A 20,923-nucleotide genomic window follows, 5' to 3' on the forward strand; every position below is an offset into this window, starting at 1 on the left:
TCAGCTATGAAATCTTGGCTAGCTCCTCATCTGTAAAGTCCAAATATCATAAGTTTTTATCGAACTCCCACGCCTCTATGATTGGACAGAAGTTCTGACCTACTTTTCCTTATCTTCCAGGACACCTCCCTGAGTATGCTACTCTGCAGACACATGCCTCAGACCTTTGCTTACTCTGTTTTCTCAAACTGGATCATTTTTATGCATCACCAATTATCAGGATGGTGCAGGACCAGGCAGTGTTTTGTTCTTTTGTACATGGGGTCACTATGATTTGGAACCGACTCGATGGTATCTAACAGCAACAAGCACCGATTATCAGAATGTCGATTCATCCCTCTAGGTCCAGCTAAATGCTCCCTCCTCTGTGAATCTTTCTCAAAAGCCTCCCAGTTACAATCCAACACTTCTTCACCTTTATTTCCACGCATTTCTTTTTTGCGCTTATTATCATAACATGTATCTCACTCTGCAGTGTTGGTTGCATGCATGCCCTTCCCTATTAGGTTATACACTCTTAGAGGACAGGGGGCTCCTGCTCAGTCAGCTTTGTATCCCCACAGCATCTAACACAGTGCCTTGCTCTTAGTTTGCCATAATGATTTGTTATTATTGCCTTTAATTGGCATAATTAATATCCCAAACCTACAAATCATCAGTCAAGATGGTCTTTTTTTTTTTTTTTTTTTTTGGCTATAATATGCTTCTAGAAATTGCATCTTAATTTACCGAGTATTTTTTTTCTTAAAGAAAAGCATTATAATCGGAGGATTTAACATCAGATAAATCAGAGACATAATTGGTAATATATTCTGAAATCAAAGAACCAACTTCAAACTTACTTAAGTATTTTAAAGCATAAAATTATATTCCTGGAAATAGGAAAAAGCTTGTCTAGTCCAGTGGTTTGTAGCTGTCCTAGAGCTCTGTCCCTCAGAGGAATCTGCAGTTGGAGGTTGGGGTGGGGAGGTAGGGGGTGCCAGGGTAGGAAAGCCTAGCTTCACCCAGAGTAATTCTACTTTTCAATGTTTATACATGAAGCTTTCATGAAAAATTGTATTGAAGAATAGTTTTGCTGTTAAATCAGTTTGAAAAGCACAAACATAACCTTCAGACTGTTAACTTCTGTAGCCGTGGTGACTCTGGGCCACCATTTCCTCACCTGTACAATGAGAGAATGGTGCTATGGCAGTGTGTGCTTTTATTCTGAGCCGCCTGTCCATTTTCAAGAAAAAAACATCTTTTTTAAAAATTCCTAAGTGGTTATAAGCAAACATTAGGTATTAATTGTATGGAAAAGATATATCAGGAGGAGCAGACTGAGAACTCTACTCTGTCATAAATGTGCCGTATATAAAGCTGATGTGCTAGCTACAACAAACATTGAACATTTACCTAATTGTACATTTATTCTAAAGTTTATGGAAATATTTGGGTGAGTTGTTTTCTTCTCAGTAAATACGTATCTCTGGAGGCATTTAAAACCATTCTATTAATCAATCCTTTCATGTTTAAATTTTGTTGAATCTAAAATTTAAAAGCATCACTAAGAAGTGGTGGAAGTTGGGGAAGCAGGGGTCTCTAGATTCTGGTCCTTCCATTCATCTTCTTTGCTTTGCTCACCTTCCTCTCTTCATCTCTTCTCCCAAATCAAGGGTATCCACGAAGACGAAACAAAGTCACAGAACAGCTGTCGGAGAGGTGTTATGTGGAAAGAAGGGCAGTCATGGGTCTTGGCTTTGTTGATGGGCAGTGTATATGGGCTGATTGAATAACAGCCTTAGGGCTTTATTGTTTAAAGATGAAATAAACCAAAGCAGCTCACAGAGACACCTCCTTCTTCCCCCTCCTCCTGCCTCCACGAGCAACTACCTATATGACATGCTGCTGCTGAGACCAAGTAATGAGTGAGTAAAGGTGTTTAGAAGTGAAGTGCTGGTCTTGATTAAATAAATGACCTATGACAAACAAGTATTACAACTTTGTAATGTGGATCCCCTGTTAATTTGAGATTCATAAGTATTTGAGCATAGACTAGGCTACCTTCGTATCATGAAAAAGGAGATGGGTATCGCAGTTACTACAGTAATGCAATACTGTGGTAGGAAAGATGGCAGGACAGTATTGAACCTATTTAAGACAAACTGTCTGAGAACATCACAGCACCCTTTTCACATGAACAGAGCTCTATTCCAAATCATTTATATTGGTGCATTAAAGCAGGTTTGGTAAGACCTATGTTTGGCTACATTTTGTTCTCATTTTTTGGGCCACGGAAAATAATTAAAAGTAACATTGGTTTAACAGTAGTGACTTTTCTCAGTCTGACTTCTCTCCCCTCAACCTCTGGAATCAGTTCAGATTGATGAGATTTTTTCTGATAGAGCTGTCACAATGAGTTATTTTTAAAAATTTTGTAGTTTTACAGAGTTTTATGTATAATGTGTCTGGTAAGATTCTGGTCTTGCTATGGGCAAAGAGATTGGAGTAATAATACTTAGACCATGTAAAGAATAAAGCATCTGACCTTTAATTTTTGATTGCTGTGTTTGGAACTTGTCTCATAAGCTTGGAAAGAAACTGAAGAAATTCTGTTATGATTGATGCTTTCCAAATTTAGGTTTTGATGGTTTTCTTTGCTTGTTGCTCTATTGGATGAGGGCATGTAGACTGGTCTGCAGTCTGAATTCATCCCAGAATTTGAAATTTTCCATGTTCTGTACTTTTTTCCCCAAATACATTTCAGCTGAGTCAGATCATCTTCACTGGTGGAGATAACTCAAGACGTCATTGGTTCTTTTGTTGTTCTATGAATTGGCTTTCTTGCTGTAACACTCACCCTTTACCATAAGTCTTGTTGTTCTTCAATCTTTGGTTTTATTATTATATGCTTGATTTAAAGCTGTACAGTTAGCAGTAATATCACATAATTTTGATCCAGAAAAGCATGATACCCTCTTGAAATCTTTATGAGAAGAAAAGTAATGTTTGTTTAAAGATACTCAGTGCCAAATCTTGCTGAAGAATGATTTTCAGAAATCTGATTGTTGTTAGGTGCCATCAAGTTGGTTCCAGCTCATAGCAACCCTGTATACAACAGAACGAAACACTGCCCCATCCTGCACCATCCTCACAGTCGTTGTTATGTTTGAGCCCATTGTTGCAGCCACTGTCACTCCATCTCGTTGAGGGTCTTCCTCTTTTTTGATGACCCTATACTTTCCCAGGCATGATGTCCTTTGTGAAGGAGGAAATCTAAAAGGCAAAACAAGCTTCAGTAGCAGTAACACTGGGAAAGCAGTAGTTACCCAAACAGGTTAAGATGAAAGAGAAGGTTGTACTCCTTTTATTTTGTTTTTGTTTTGTTTTCTGGTTTAGAAGTTTTTTAACAATTAGGCAAATATGGTATGTTTCATATATGTATAATTCAAAACTTTAACAGTTTATCTTTCCCATGTGAATTTTAAATGAATCTTTTCTATAACATGCAATTTTCTTTAACAAATATTTGTAGTCTGCTTTATGGCAACATGGGGTTGATGTATAAAATACTGTGTCGCATGTCAGATACCACTTGCCTGTGTTACACGTTGATTTGGAGTTAATGTTTCAAACTGTAGAGGAAGCATCTAACACTCAGTATAATCGGGCATCACTAGAATTGCTTTTGAATTTCTTTTTCTCAAAGTTGCCATTAATAAAACAGATATACTGAACAAATTTTATAGAAGATTATGCAAAATTTTGCATATAGTTCAGTGAGTACCAAAAAAGCCAAACCCATTGCCGTCAAGTCGATTCCAACTAATAGCAACCCTATAGGACACAGTAGAACTGCCCCATAGGGTTCCCAAGGAGCACCTGGTGGATTCGAACTGCCGACCTTTTGGTTAGCAGCTGAGCTTGTAACCACTATGTCACCACTATGAAAATACAGAGTATACTGAAGAGATTATGAAGGAAAGATGCAGTGTAGAAAGATAAATTTAGAGCTTAAGTAATATACCACATAGTATTTCTACATTAATTTAACCTGATTCACAACTGCCTTTTTTTGCCACTCACTTGAAAATTGACTTTATTTATAAAGACTGCTCAAACTACCATATTTTGTATTTCGCACACCTACGTTTGTTTGCCAACTGCGCTCTCCCCTCACCCTCCAGGTATTTTCATAAGTGCCACTAAGTCAATTTTTCTGTTGCTGTAAAAACAAAATTAGCATAATGTTCTTACCAGAATACCTTGGGGGATGGGGGAGAGCTCAGTTGGCAAACAAATGTAGAAGATGCATGTTGTTTGCATGAAAAATACAGTATCTGGAGAACTATTCCCTTGGTTGTAAAGCTCATATGTGGGAATACTTTATGCTGATAGACATTCTTGTTCAGAACAGACATATTCTCTCCTCATTCAGGAAGTTGGTGGGTTTTCAGCATGTGAGTACTGACTGTGTTATCTTCTCTCATTTTTTACTTACTGCTTGTTTTTCTTTTTTCACAGCAGTCAGTCATGAAGGACAAGTCCCAGGACTTCAGACTGGGCTCAGAATCTGTGACACAGTAAGCAACTTTTCCTCCTAAATAATTTGCAGTGATAAATAGTTGGGGGTTTTTAAGGAGTTTCTCCATTTTCCTTTTTTGATTTAAAAAAAAAATACATCTGTTGCTGTTGAGTTGATTCCGACTCAAAGTGACCCTACAAGACAGAGTAGATATATAATACTATATCACACTATACATTCAATTTCAGGTAATTGCTTTTTAAAAGAGGTTAGCTACTCTAAACAAAGGAGAATATTTTAATGGTGGGACATTGAGCATATGTATTACAAAGTTATAAGAAATAATGTTAAATAAAATAGTATCATACTAAACTTTAGAGGAGTTTTATTTTGTCATTTATTTTTGTTTGAGTAACTTTTTTTTGAAATGACATTAACTGAAAAGAAGTGGATGATATGGTAAAAATAAAATTATGAAATGCCTCTTTTGAGACATTAAACAAAAAAAGCTAATACCCAGACCGTTATCATTGTATGTTTTTTTGTAAATGCCTAATGTATTTGAGTAATGTATTTTGAGGTGTTTATTTTTTAAAGTCCCTCTTAACTCAAACTTCATATTCACATTACATCACTAGCAAACTATAACATGAGTCTAACGGCCTTGAACTCCTTAGATTCTGGGCCTCCCCACTCCTGTCATATCCCTCCACGTACACACACGAGGGCACACTTGCACACGTGTGCGCACAGATAAATCCCTGCTGCATTTGCTTCAGGAAAGTATTTGTTCGTGTTAAGCTTGTTGTAAGCTTTGACATTTTGAAGAATAATATGTCTCTTCCAGCTCAAAAATTCTGATTCAGATGACAGTCTTATTTACAAGAATTGTCAAATAAAGCCATGCAGTATTTCACAAGCCAGTATTTCATTCTTCAGATGAAAAGCAAACAGTTTTTAAATGGAATTTAAAAGTCACAGAATCATGAACTAAACGATACCTTAGAAATTCTCTCTGTAACCCCTGTGTTTTGTAGTTGAGAAAACTGAGGAGAAAGGCCTTATGCATATTTCACAGGGCCTGTTTATGTCACCAAGACCTATGTCTCCTGATTCCCAGACTACTGGTTTTTTAACCATGTTCATTGTTGACAGGCTCCTTGGTAAGGTACCATTTTTGTTTTAAGTTTAAAGATCTTCTCCTGAGAGATAAGATCCATCGATAATTATATAACTACTTATAGCCTTGTGTAGCTTCAGAACCCAGTCACTCCATTATCACACTTGATTCTCACAGTATCTCTGGGAAAAGTGCAGACCAGTATCTGACTTCTGTTTTACAGATGGAGAAACAAGATCAGAAAGGCTGTGACTTTTCTCAAGTCACCTCAGGTAGTAAGTGGCAGACCCAGTACCAGAACGCAAGTCCCCAGTCTCCTAATTTGCTGTTCTTTCCCTCTGCCTGTCATATGGTGCAAACACACATATCAGGTCTTTCAGCTTTTTGTTTTTGTTTTATCTGTCAAGTATGTTTTCCATTCCAAGCTCTGAACAGTTTACATTTTGCATAATAATAGGTAATACAATCACTGGCCTTGTAGAACTTATACACAATGACAAATTACACATAGGAAAAAAGAATAGATTGGAACAATGAGGATAAACTTTCTGAACAATAAAAAAAAGGACATATTTAATACAGTGTCGGATCAGTGTTCTCGGTGTCTTTGAACTTGTTTTGTTAAATTTTTTAAACCTTCATATAATATGTGAATGTAAGAATGTCTTCTATGCACGCCTCACTCTGACTACCTTGGGAACCTGTTTTCAGATGACAGAGACCCGAGCCACACTCTCCAGATTAGAGCTCACCAAAGCCTCACTACCATCCCAGCATCTCAAGGCTGTAGGGTAGCTCAGCTTCTCCTTTTGAACATACAGCTCTTAAAAATTGTCTGAATTTAAATAAAGACATTTTCATGAGAAGTTCAGATATGTCTAAATGTTTGAGCTCATTTAAAGCCTTTGGGCTTTCCCTATACTTGTAATTTTTAGAAGCAAGGATGAATTAAGATAAATTTCTCATGAGTTGAAAACTGTAGGCGAGTTGAATGTGGAAACACTATTGTCCTGTGTGTAAAAAGAAGTCACCCACGACTTGACTTCTTTCACTTACCTAAATGAGTCAGTGGTAGCCAAGTAAATTGTCAGGAGCTTTTTTTTTTAGTTTCTTTGCAGCCCTTTCAGTTTGCAACATTTGCTTATTAGTTGGTTGACCAAAATATATAAAGGAGCCACACAGGCACATAGGACCGCCTCTTACTACTTTCTGCTTGAATTTCTTGTCTTGCTCTTCACTTCTTTGCATACAGTTTTTACACATTTATGTCAAGCTACACTGTCTTTTTAAGATAACAAGAAGACATTTCTATAGGTTAATTTAATGAAGACATTTCCTTAAAAGTCTTAAAATTTTACCTCTTTGTACCTCATTCCTCTGTGTTATTCTTCATTATCTGCTGCCCAAGTCAGATATGTAATGAAGTTCCTATAAATATGTTAGAATCCTTAATAAGTAGTATTAGTGTTCCCTAGTTAATAATATGAACCCTAGTGGTGCACTGGTTAAGAGCTCAGCTGCTAGCCAGAAGGTCAGCAGTTCAAATCCACCAGCCGCTCTTTGAAAACCCTATGGGGCAGCTCTACTCTGACCTACAGGGTCGCTATGAGTCAGAATCAAGTCGACAGCAGTGGGTAGTTACTAATATATTCTATCTCAAGCTTTGTTGTTTATTACTTTTTTTTTACATGGATTCTTTATTTCATTAACAGCCTTGGGCAGAGAAAGGTTAATTCATATGGTTAATTACATTAAAGTTCTTTATTCATAAACACTCATATGTGAATTGAATGAATGAATGAAATCTCCTGTTAATATAGTGCAGCCATAGAGTCAATTCCAAGTATACTATCACTTTGCCACTATTTTTTCCATCTTTATAATAATCCTATCCAGATTCCTTCATTTCTTGTCTTCATGAGAAGGTAGTTTACAGTCCACCTTTTTTCCCTAGAATACCCTTTTACTTGCAGCTTTTTTCTTAGTTCTTACTCTGCTCATCCACTTTTCAGCCTTTTTCCTATCACTTCTCTCCCCTCCCCCACCCATTTCTGAAATGATAACCATCCGTTGTCAGGTAAGTGGCATCACAGTGTGTTCAGCACCCAGCTAAGTGCACTGAGAGATTCCAAAGAAGTCTTACAGCTCAGATGAGGAAATAGAAATGAGAAGCATTTAGAGGGCAACAAATTATATAATTGGATTCAAAATGGTGTGGTGCAAATTATAATTGCAGTAAGAGCAGAATAAGAAGGACTAGCCTTGGTGGCGCAGTGATTAAGAGCTGCGGCTGCAAACCAAAAGGTCAGCAGTTCATATCCACCAGGTGCTCCTTGGAAACCCTATGGGGCAGTTCTGCTCTGTCCTGTAGGGTCGCTGTGAGTGGGAATCTACTAGATGGCAACGGGTAGTAGTAGTAGGTGTATGAGTAAGGGAGTCCTGGTGGCACAGTGGTTAAAGCGCTTGCCTGCTAACTAAAAGGTCGGCAGTTAGAAACCACCAGTGGCTCCTCGGGAGAAAAACGTGGCAATCTACTACTGTAAAGATTAACAAGCTTGGAAACCCTGTGGGGTCTCTGTGAGTCGGAATTGACTCCACAGCAGTGAGTTTGTTTTCTTTAGGTGTACGAGTAGCTAGAGGACACTTTGAGGAAGAGGTAAGGCTTAAACTGAACTTTGACACACAAAGGGGTTTTTGATGTGATGCAGGAAAGATGGTATTTCAGATTGAAGGAGCACACAAAGCCAAAGAGAGGGGGAAGCACACAAAGGCTGGAAGCGGGGGAATGAGAGGAGACTGGCTGACTTATTGGTGGTTTGGGGTTGGGAATTTACATTGGGAGAGAAAACAGGATAGAGATTGTGTCTCTAGAAGAATGCCGTGTGAGAGAGTCTTGGGAACAGCAGATGGTTGGAAGGTGGTGCTAGGAGCTTTGTCCAGCTTTGTTTGCCCAGCATTTTACATGAGCCTAAGTAAACATTATTTGTCTCTATCAAAGATTTGGTCTTGTCCTAGACCTTGATGCTACCGCTATGAAGAGTAGAGAGCACTTTAAAAGTGAGTGACAGTGGTTTACTTGTGCACATCAATTCAACTGAAAAAGTATTGATCATGTGGTCTCTGTACTAGGCGCTGTGCTAGGCACTGAGAATGCAAGGATAAATGAGACACAGTGTACCTTGTAGGAGTGCCCAGTGTGGCAAGGAAAACAGACACAGTGCGTAGCCGTTTGCTAAACACAGATTTTCTGAGTACCTACCTACCGTGATCCAGACACCATTCTAGGCACTAGAGACCAGCAGTGAATAGATAAAACTACTTGCTACATGGATCTAACATTTTATTTGCATAATATAAGTAAGTAGGATGTCTTTGTCAATGTGTGCTACACTCTGGAGAAAAATAAAGTATAAATAAGAAATAGGAGAGGCAGGTGTAAAGGGTGCAGTTTTAAATCGGGTGTCAGAGAAGACCTCACTGAGAAGATAGGAAGGAGGCTGGGAAATGAGTAACGTGAATACATGGAGGGCAAGTGCAAAGGGCCCTGAGACTTGCGCTTTCTTGGTACATTCAAGGAACCATAAGGAAGTTAAGTGTTTCAAGTTAAGAGAATCAAGGCCTTGAAAGACCTTTTACACTAAGTGAAATAAGGAGCCATTGAACAAAGGGAGTGACAGTGAACTGACTTAAATTTAACAGGATCACTCTGGCATCTGAGTTGAGAACAGACATTAACAGGTACGGGTGGAATCAGGGAGACTAGTTAAGAGAATGTTGAAATAATCCAGGTGACACTGGATAGTGGCTTGAACAAGAGTGTTAGCAATGGCGTTGGTGAGAAGAGGTCAGATTTTGTGTGTGCATATTGATCTTTTAACACCTTTAATGAGATATAGTTGATATACAATAAACTGCGCATAATTAAAATACGCAGTTTAAGTTTTGACATAGGTATTCACTTATGACACAATTACCACAATCAAGATAATTAACATATCCATATTTGCCAAACATAGCCATCTCATGCCCCTTTGTCATTTCTCCCTCCTACTACTGATTCCCCTACCTCACCCCTATTCCTTGGTGATCACCGATCTACTTTCTCTCACTTGCTTCTTTCACTTAGCATAATTACTTTGAGATTCATTCATGTAGTTGTGTGTGTATAAGTAGTCCGTTACTTTGTAATTCTGAGTAGCACTTCACTGCCTGGATATACCACAATTTGTTTATCCATTTACCTATTGATGGACATTTGGGTTCTTTCAAGTTTGGGCTATTACAAATAAGGCTAATATCAATATTCATATACAAGTGTTTGTATGGAAATATGCTTTCATTTCTTTTAGGAGTGGGATGGCTGGATGGTATAATAGGTGTATTGGTGTATGTTTAACTTTTTAAGAAACTGCCATACTGTTTTCCCAATGTTTTTTTCATATGATTGTACCATTTTACATTCCCCCTAGCAGTGTATGAGACGTCCACTTCCACATCCTCACAAAATTTGGTATGGTCAGTCTTTTTAATCTTAGCCATTCTAATAGGCGTAGGTATATCTCATTGTGGTTTGAATGTGCATAACCCTAACGACTAATGATGTTGAGCATCCTTGTATGTGTGTATCTTACATCCATATATCTTTGGTGAAGTATCTGTTCAAATCTTTTGCCCATTTTGCATTAGGTTATTTGTTTTCTTTTATTAAGTTTTGAGAATTCTTTATACATTTTAAGTATGTTCTTTATCAGATATATTATTTGCAAATATTTTCTCCAAGTCTTTGGTTTGCATTTTCATTCTCTCAACAGTGGCTTCCGAAGAGCAAAAGTTTTTTTTTTTTAAATTTAGATGAAGTCCAATTTGTCTATTTTTTGTTTTTTATAGATCATGCTTTAATGTAGTATCTAAGAAAATATTTGCCAAACCAAGGTCCCAAAAGTTTTGTCTTATTTTTTTTGTAGAAGTTTTATAGTTTTGGGTTTTACTTTCAAGTCTGATCTATTTTGAGTTACATTTTTATATGGTGTGAGGTATGGATTAGAGCTCATTTTTTTGCATATAGATATCCAGTTGTTCTACCACCATTTGTTGAAAAAACAGTCCTGTCTCCACTGACTGGCCTTTGCACCTTTGTTGAAAATCAGTTGCCAGTATATGTGTAGGTCTATTTCTAGACTCTTTTATTCCAGTCCATTTATCTGTTTTTCTGTCTTTACACCAGTACCAACCCCCCGTCTTGATTACTGTAGTTTTATAATATATCTTGGAATCAGGTAGTATTAGTTCTCCAACTTTGTCCTTTTTCAAAGTTGATTTGACTATTCAAGGTCAATTGCCTTTCCATACGAAGTTTAGAATCAGCTTGTCAGTTTCTACAACAAAGCCTGCTATAATTTCAGTTGAAATTGCATTGATTCCATAGATCAGTTTGGAGATAATTAACATGTTAACAATATGCAGTCATCTGACTCATTAATATGGTATATATATATTTATTTAGGTCATCTTTAGTTTCTCTCAGCAATGTTTTTGTTTTGTTTTGTTGGTCTTGTTTTGTATTTTAGTTTTCAGTGTATGCTGTTGTTTTTGTTGTTAGGTTCCATCGAGTTGGTTCTGACTCATAGCAACACTATGTACAACAGAACGAAACACTGCCCAGTCCTGCACCATCTCCACAATCGTTGCTACACTCAAACCCATTGTTGTAGCCACTGTGTCGGTCCATCTCATTGAGGATCTTCCTCCTTTTTGCTGACCCTCTACTTTACCAAGCATGATGTCCTTCTCCAGGGACTGGTCCCTCCTGATAATATGTCCAAAATATAGGAGATGTAGTCTCATCATCGTTACTTCTAAGGAGCATTCTGGCTGTACTTCTTCCAGGACGGATTTGTTTGTTCTTCTGGCAGTCCATAGTATATTCAATATTCTTCACCAACACCATAATTCAAAGGCTTCAATTCTTCTTCAGTCTTCATTATTCATTGCCCACGTTTTGCATGCATATGAGGTGACTGAAAACACCATGGCTTGGATGAGGCGGGCCTTAGTCTTCAAGGTGACATTTTTGCTTTTTAACACTTAAAAGAGATCTTTTGCAGCAGATTTGCCCAATACAGTACATCATTTTATTTCTGGACTGCTACTTCTATGGGTGTTGACTGTGGATCCAAGTAAAATGAAATCCTTGACAACTTCAGTCTTTTCTCCGTTTATCATGATGTTGCTTATTGGTCCAGTTGTGAGGATTTTTGTTTTCTTTACATTGAGGTGTAATCCATACTGAAGGTTGTGGTCTTTGATCTTGATCAGTAAGTACTTCAAGCCCTCTTCATTTTCAGCAAGCAGGGTTGTGTCATCTGCATAATGCAGGTTGTTAATGAGTCTTCCTCCAATCCTGATGCCCCATTCTTCTTCATATAGTCCAGCCTCTCAGATTATTTGCTCAGCATACAGATTGAATAAATGTGGTGAAAGGATACAACTCTGACACACACTTCTCCTGACTTTAAACCACGCAGTATCCCATTGTTCTGTTGGAATGACTGCCTCTTAATCTGTTTACAGGTTCTTCATGAGCACAATTAAGTGTCCTGGAATTCCCGTTCTTCGCAGTGTTATCCATAATTTGTTATGATCCACACAGTTAAATGCCTTTGCATGGTCAATAAAACACAGGTAAACATCCTTCTGGTATTCTCTGCTTTCAGCCAGGATCCATCTGACATCAGCAATGCTATCCCTGTATATAGTGTATAGGTCTTACATATATTTAGTTGAGCTTCTTGGATCTGTGGGCTTATAGTTTTCATCAAATGGAAAATATTTTGGGCCATTTTATCTTCTACTCTTTTTTCTTTGTCCCAGTGTTTCTCTCCTGTTCTTGGAGGGTGCCAAGTACACATACATTAGGCCATATATAGGTGTCTTACAGTTCACTCTTTTTCTAAATTTTTTTTTTCTATATATTTCATTTTGAATAGTTTCTATTGCTGTGTCTTCAAGTTCTCTAATCTTTTCTTCTGCAATATTTAACCTGCCTTTGATGCCATCCATTGTATTTTTTCATCTCAGAAATTTTAATTTTCATCTCTAGAATTTCAGTTTGGGTCTTTTATATATTTTCTATGTGTCTACTTAACCTTTTGAACAGGTGGAATACAATTATGACAATTCCTTTAATGTCCTTGTTTGCTAATTCTAATATATGTCAGTTCTGGGTCAGTTTCAGTTGATTTTTGTCCTCATCATGGATTACATTTTCCTACTTCTTTGTATGTCTAGTAATTTTTTACTGGATGCTACACATTGAGAATTCTGTCTTTTGGCTGCTAAATATTTTTACATTCCTATAAATATTACTGAGCCCTATTCTAGAATGTACTTAAATTACTTCAGAACAGTGTAATCCTTTCAGGTCTTGCTTTTAAGATTTGTTAAGTAGGACCAGAGCCATATTTATTCTAGGAATAATTATTCCTCACTACTGAGACAAGACCTTTCTGGGTACTCTACCCAATGCCCCATTAGTTGTGAGACTTTCCAAGCTGGCTAGTGGGAATAGGCACTGCTTCTGGCCTTGGGTAGTTTCCTCAAATGCATTCGCTCATTAGTACTGTACCGAATACTTGAGGGAGAACCCTTTCTAGGTCTCGTAGTTCTCTCTCTGTGGAGCTCTCTCCTCTCTTGCAGTTTGTTCTGTGAACTCTAGCCTTCTTGGTCTCCCCAGACTCAGCTCCATCTCCTCACTCAAGGAGCCTCACCCAGGCTCCACTTGAGTTTCACCTCCTTGTGTCTTAGTCTGGAAACTCTCAAGGCAGTAAGCTGGAGTGACTTTAAGGCTCATCTTGTTTATTTCCCATCTCTCAGAGCTCTCTGCTTGTAATTCAGTATCTTGAAAACTGTTTTTTCATATATTCTTTTAGTTTTTTTGGTCATTTTAGGTGAGAGGATAAATCTGGTCCCTGTTACTTCATCTTGGCTGCAAGCAAAAGTCCAGATTTTGCATTATCTTCAAGGTAGTTTTCTGATAGATAGTATATGGATTGTAAGGGGAAGAAAGGGGAGAGAATCACTACAGTCTGATCTTCCTACAGTGGTCAGGAAAGCCAAAGAAGTAAGACAGCACCTACATCTTGAAGATCAAGTAGAGACATTCACAAGGTGAACAGCAAGAGGAGGACCTATAAGTCAGAAGGATAGCACGAGCCAAGGCACAGAAGTGTGGAAGTGTGTGGATACCTTGAAGCCAGCAGGAAGTGTCTGCTATGGCTAGAACAGAGGTCAACCTGGAAGGGTCCACTGTGTGTGTATTTCCTTTTTATATAAAAGGAAATGAAGATTTCTGTCTTCTCTTGAAAATAATCTTAAGTTCTGGGAACACACCTCCATATTCTCTCATGGCATCCATCAGCTAGAGCTGAGAAGAAGTGGGTTGCCCCCTTTAGATGAGTTGCCCACTCTCCAGTTTGCTACAGTCCACCTTTTGTTGTATTATCTCAGGTTTGCTTCCCTTGTTCACCTTATCGCCCTGGCCACCACAGACTTTTGAGTTTTAATTTCAAGAGCAGAAGTTTCCTGGAGATAAGTCTGAAAGGATGGATTTCAGACCAATTAAGATGGTGAATTTTCAGTGTGTTTTTTTTCTTCCCCCCAGAGCTAAACCTTTTCTTTCTTGTCTCACATTCTGTTGTTGTTGTTGAATGCCATAAAGTCAATTTCGACACATAGCAAGCCCATGTGACAGAGTAAAACTGCCCCATAGGTTTTTCTAGGCCATAATCTTTACCAAATCTTTCTCCCATGGTGCTGCTAAGTGGGTTTGAAGCGCAAACGTTTTGGTTAACAGCCAAGCATTTAACCATTGTGCTACCAGGGCTCCTTTCTCGCATTGTGTTTCCTTCTAAATATACTTAATTCATTTATTCTTAGATCTTTGTTATTTCTGATTTTTTCTTCCCTCCTCAGTCATCTGACTACATTTTATTTATGTCTCTTTACTCAATCTTAACTTATTACCTGATTTTTAAATTCTTGCATGTTTTTCAGATTCTGTTTCGTCTCCCACCATTCCTGGAATCCTAGAAAGGAGACACTGTCTTCCACTGTTTGCATTGTTTCTGTGTATTTTTTCTCCTCATATAATTTGTACTACTACACATGCATCCACAAAATATTTCTTTTATATTTTGCTGTTGCCATTGAATCATTTCAAAAGCTTGCAGCCCCCCTTCTGTAGGTCAGAATGTAACAGCTTTCTTAGAAATATACTTCCTTCACCCCTTTCTTTGTCACTAAGGAATCACCTGTACTTTACTTTTTAAATATATACATATATACGTGTATATATACAAATACATTTATATGTACTCACACACATACATACATGCTGTGTGTATATATATAAACATATATATATATATATATATATATATGTACACACACACTGATATGTTTTTCCATCTATGTGGTAAAAACTTTCTGGTTTTTCCCAGGCATCTAATATTTTTCTGAGGCAGATGAAATTTACTTTATTCTTGTCCCTTCATCATGGTTGTGAAGAAGGAGCCAACCAACCAGAAGTTTATCTCTCTACAGTATTAATCACCTCCCTGTCTCTGACTCCATATATAATCACTCAAATAGTTCTGCCAATTTTTTTTTGCTCAGATTTCCCATTTATACCTCCTTTCTATTCCCACGAGGAGCCGTGGTAGTGCAGTGGTTAAGCTCTCGGTTGCTAACTGAAGGTAGGCTGTTTGAACGCACAACCACTCTGTGGGTGAAAGATGTGGCAGTCTGCTTCCATAAAGATTGCAGCCTTGGAAACCCAATGGGGCAGTTCTGCTCTGTCCTACAGAGTCACTATGAATCAGAATTGACTCAACGGCAACAGGTTCTATTCTCACTGCCACTTCCCTGTATCAAAGCCTCATCTAAACTGTTGCAGTAGCTTTTTTATTGCCTCCTTGTTTCTCATCTCTCCCTCCTGTAGTTCTGATGCGGGCAAAGAACAGAGCCGTGAGAACCGGGAACACATGATGGACACACAGGTGAAGAAGAATGAGCAAATGGGCCGAAAAGTCACCTTAATAGAGGTAACAGGAAAACCCGGAGAACAATGTGTCATAGAGTCAACAGAAAAAAATTTGGGGAATGCATAGTCAACAGTGACAAATGCCAGAGAGAGGCCTAGTAAAATGAGGACAGGAATCCCTTTGGGATTTGCAACCAAGAGGCCTTGGAGAGGATGGTTTTAAGTAGAGTCCGAGGAGCATAGATTAGAGTGCCTCCAACCTGAAGAGTGAAAAGGGGGAGACCGTCAAAGCTGGACTTTAAAGGAAAGAAAACACTGGACAGCATCTAGGATCTAGATACTGGATCTACAGAATGTAGAGAGGATTTCTGTACAGAGGGGAATGACAAGAATATTTACAAGCTGAGAGGAAAGAGCCACTTGAGAAGGAGCCATGCAGGGAATAGGAGGAGGAGGGTAGTTCCTGGGGACCTGAGGAAACACACAGGATTAGAATTTAAAGCAGAGAAGGGTTGGGCCATTATTTCCACTGAGGTTGGTGGGAAAATGTGTTTGAATGGCAATGTTTTCCAATGGGGTGTGGGGTTTAAGAAGGCCAGGAAAGGCCTTTTGAAGAAAGGCCTGTGTAAAGGCCTCTATCTTCTCTATTAGTTAAAAATGAAGTTTGTCTACTGAAAATGAAATATCACAGCCCTGTTCACATCCACGCTTTTTAGTTTGCTACTTTCTAGAAACTAGATTCAAAATTTTAGTTATGAAAGTATCTTTAGATTTTAATTGTAAAAATATATCTATATATTTAATTGTACAGAGGAAGGCATATATAAATGAATAGTTAATGTAATTTTGGGTTAAGGAATGACTTTTTAACATTTTGAATCAAGTTTTTAGATTTAAATAATAGAAAATTTAAAATCATGTATAATATGATTTAAAAAAAAAGATACACAAAATTTAAAAACAAACAGTAATCTGAGATGGGGAATTTTACAGAATACATAACAGAAAAACTGGATTAATACCCTTAATATATAAAAACTTTTAAGAAAAGAAGTGCACCAACAGAAAAATTGGCAAATGGCATACACAGGAAATTCTAGAAGGAAGAAATATAAATAGCAATAAATATACGAAAAATGTTCACCTTTCAGTGATCACATTAATAGAAATTAAAAGAATAAGATGAGATGATATTTTTCCCTCACAAGATGGCAACAGTTTTCAAAACTTGAAATAGCTAGTGTTGATGAGATGTGGGGAAATGGGTTCCCTCATGCAACTGCTGTTAATAGTATAAAATTAACTCATCCTTGTGGATGATAGGTAATATATATATTTTAAGTTTTCAAAATGTTCATGTCTTTTGATCTGACAGTTCTATTTCCAGGGATCTAGTATAAGAAAATACTTAAGGTTACATGCAAAGATTCAGTTACAGGCTACTCTTTTAAGCAGTGTTTGAAAAATAGAAGGGGAAAAACTAAATTTCTAGGAATAAAGGATTGATTACATTATGGAACGTTTCTATAATCAGTACTATGACTTATTCATTATATAGAGAGAGGTATTTCTATAGACATGGAAAAATGTTTATGATAAATTTTCAAGTAAAAAATGACTATAATTTGTATGTGACATGAAAATATTGACCAACATACAGCAAAAGATACCAGTAGTTATCTCTGAGTGTTGTGATTGTGGTGATTTTTTTTTTTCCATTTTATTTTGTGTATTTTCTAATTTTTCTGTTCAGTACATTGATATATATTACTTGGTGGTTTCTTTTAAACAGTGAAAGTAATTTCATAAATTTTTTAATACAGCCCTTTCTTTCTGCACTGAAAGAAACCAGAATCCCAGCTACAAAGTGCCTGAGGTAGGACTTGGTCTTCTGGCTCCAAGTTTTGGGTCGTTTCCATCTTTGCTTTGCTTGTTAACTCTGACGAGATGGAAGCACCTTCAGGCAGGGACAATAACACGCTCACATTTTTTCTCCCCACTACTTCCCTGGTATGTGGCCACATAGTAAACCTTCAGGGAATATTTACTGGATTGAATTTCTTGTGGGGAAGGGCCAAATGTCTTTATGAATCTCATTTTTCACACGTAACATACACATGGACATAACCTAGTTTCATATTCGTTTTCTCAATTATGCTGCACATTTTTTCCTTTCTGTTTTCATAGCTTGTGCCTTTTCGAAGGGCCTCATTTTTGTTACTCTCTTCCTCTGTTCACTTACGTTGGGACGCTTAATGAGGATACCTCAGAGGAGGACTGGATTTGGATTTATTACTTGTGTCTTTGGCAAGATGACATCCCTTCCCTCTTTCAGCAAATCTCTCCTGTCTCTGAACCTGCAAGTCCCCACGCTGTCAGCATCCGTCAAGCTAATGTGCCACCCGTGCTTCCCCTCTGTTGTCAGAAGGTATACATTTGTCCATCTCTTCTGCATTTCCTTTTATTCTGCCCCTTTTCTGCCTTTCATGGGCAGTCTTTGTCATTTTCTGCCCATGTGTCTTCCTCTTCTTAGTCTGCATCATTTCCCTTAAAGATGCTATCTTTACTACCTACTTCAGCTTTCTCTAGTTAAATTTCTCTTTGGGTTCCCTCTCCTGAGGGCCCTTCTGGCTTCTTGGTTTTGTTCCTCACTGTGCAGCCCCCTCCCCCCCAGTTGACCTGACTTGTCCTCTATCTTTTGCACGTGCAGGATCCATCTCAGTAATTTCCAGCTGCTCTTTCTTCCCTTCCCTGTCCTGTTTTTCTTCTTCTTTTTTGTCCTCCCATTGCCATAAACTCCTCCTCTCACTTGGTTTTGCCTTGTTCCTCCTCTAAGGTCCCTTTACCTTTCTCACTGCCCTTTGCAGAGGCTTGTAGCGTGTCTGTGTGACTTGGGCTTGGAATCCATTTGAGCCTTTACTACTTTCTTTCTCACTTTTATGAGACTAATTTTGAGCAATCATTACATAGTTTCCCTGTATACACATAGGGACAGAAGTGACACACTTGTTGTACCCCTAATGGTATTGTACCTTGACACACCATTATCTGTCCCATTTTATGCACATTTTTGGTTGTTTTCATAAGCTTGACTTGAAACATATTTTTGGGCTTCTACATATAGTATCGGGGCCCTGGTGGCACAATGGTTAAAGCACTCGGCTGCTAACCGAAAGGTCGGCCATTCAAACCCACCAGCTGCTCTGCAGGAGAGAGATGTGGCAGACAGCTTCCATAAAGATTTACAGCCTTGGAAGCCCTATGGGGCAGTTCTGCCCTGTCCTACAGAGTCTCTGTGAGTCAAAATCAACTTGACAGCAATGGGTTTGGTTTTGGCTTATATATAATATCAGCTTATTGTGGTACGGCTACTCTAATATATTTAAAATCAAGAAGCATGGTTTGACAAAAGTTTTTTCCTCAGGTATAAATATTTTAATATGAAAAGCTAGTGCATCCATTTATTTAAGATTGGGCCTGGCCTTAAAAGCGCAGGTGTTCCCTAACCCTCTTGCGCCACCAGGGAGGCCCCTTAGGAAATGGTTAGCCCCTGCCCTTTCTTCCACAGTGCTCCCCCCACAATCACCTTTTCTCAGGAGTGATTGATAGAGTTGACCGCACCTTAACCAGATAGCTGTCTTTCTTAGGCTGAAGTTTTCCAGCGGCAACCAAGTGAAAGCCCTTTCTGTTTAGAGGAAAGGCAGTAACATTTTTGTGTAAATCCAGATGCTCATCACTGGTATAAGAATAACTGCATAAAGAGTTTCAGCTTCAGCCTCACCAGTTTATCACCAGTGCACCTACTACATGGTCTCTGAGGAAGCAACTTCTTGTTTCATCTACGTATTTGTTCTTGATTTGTATTAATGGTGTAATTTGTTTTATTTCAAAACTGCACCTAGATGTATAGTCAGTTAACCATCATTATCTTTATCAATCAAAGTGAGACAAACCATTTTTTTATTGATTTGAAAAAATGTAATAGTTAATTGTAAAGATAGGAATAGCCATAGAAGATGAAGGAGTGCTTTTTAATAAAATGGTCCATGAGCTTTCCAGTCACTAACCCTGAAGCATCCATCCATGATGATTTTTTTCCCAATGAATGAAGATTTTTATGATCTCTGATTACCTGCTCTTAATTTCTGGAAATCGCCCAGGGTTTTGGAGTACTTGGCGTCTGTATGAACTGTATGAATGATCACGAAGATGGCACAGAACCAGGCAACATTTTGTTTTGTTATACATAAGGTCATCATGAGTCAGAGACAACTCAGTGGCAACTAACAGCAACAGTGTCTGTATTTGTGAAGGTTTTTTTTTTGCTTATATTAACTTGTCAGTGCTGGAGGAGGCCTTAAACACTTGCTGATGATGTTAAGAGATGTTAACAGTATGTTGGAAAGGCAAAATAGGTAATTAATGTTCTGGTCATATTTGGTCTTGTGTGTGTGTGTGTGTGTGTGTGCGTTGCACAGTGTGTTTCATTACCTCTGCCGTTCCCTCGGCATGCTAAGATTTGGGTGTGGCTAAGACTGTTCAAGGGCATTTAGTACGTTTGTAAACTTTTCTCCCTAGTAAAGAGTTGAAGAAAAATGAAGAGACAAAGAACCAAATGCATAGAAATGAAATGACACATCTTAAACTGAATGGAATTTCTCTTCAAAGTTCAGAGTTTTCAGATATCGAGGAAGAAAAGAAGGATCCACTACTTCTTGTCCTGATGAAAGAATCCAGAAAAATCAGAAGCGAGGGGTGGGTAGAAAAACAAATGTGGCCTTTGATCTTAATTATTATAAACCATTGTGATTATTGTTGGTCAAAGTATTGGTACTTGTATTTATTAGTCATTGTATCAGAATTACATTACCACTGTTGGAAAATCAATAAAGAAAAAACCGTACTTGTTACTCAGCAGACGTGGAGAATAAGTATTTGTATTGTTAGCATGTCTGTTAAGTAATCATTTAATAGTATTATATCTATATTGTGGTTATATGTGTGATGTTATGCTCAGATTATGAGGTATCTGCTTTTGAAATTTAACTTTATTTAAAAGAAGCAGCTTTAGAATATTGTGTATTACAAATGGTCAAAAAGTTATTAAAGTGGAACAGTTTGCTTTTTGAGCATTAAAATGTTATATTTGTTTTGAAAGAATCATATGTGTACCTTACGATGTACCTAAACTCATAATGATTTTTGGCTGGACAGGCAACAGTGTTCTAAATTTTTTTTTTTTTTTTTTTACTTTTTAAGA

At 37.8% G+C, this 20,923-nt stretch overlaps 1 protein-coding gene across 8 annotated transcripts in view; it reads left to right on the forward strand.

Annotated features, from left to right (window-relative positions):
- The window catches only part of AHI1 (Abelson helper integration site 1), a 225,809-nt gene extending 205,200 nt beyond the window's left edge, over nucleotides 1-20,609 (forward strand). For 5 of the 8 annotated variants that reach the window (XM_023729901.1, XM_023729897.1, XM_023729908.1 and 2 more), the window contains 2 exons: nucleotides 4,504-4,562; nucleotides 5,848-7,340. In XM_023729901.1, the coding sequence (XP_023585669.1) occupies nucleotides 4,504-4,562; nucleotides 5,848-6,055 (267 nt within the window). In that variant the 3' untranslated portion in view covers nucleotides 6,056-7,340. Of the gene's footprint in view, nucleotides 1-4,503; nucleotides 4,563-5,847; nucleotides 7,341-15,621; nucleotides 15,725-17,486; nucleotides 17,997-20,241 lie in introns of those variants that run through there. The other 3 variants (XM_023729913.1, XM_023729912.1, XR_002823803.1) reach the window with 3 other exon arrangements.
- Nucleotides 20,610-20,923: the final 314 nt, after the last annotated feature.

This window comes from Trichechus manatus, unplaced genomic scaffold, assembly GCF_000243295.1.
Source record: "Trichechus manatus latirostris isolate Lorelei unplaced genomic scaffold, TriManLat1.0 scaffold00002, whole genome shotgun sequence".
In the NCBI taxonomy this organism is placed as follows: Eukaryota; Metazoa; Chordata; class Mammalia; order Sirenia; family Trichechidae; genus Trichechus; species Trichechus manatus.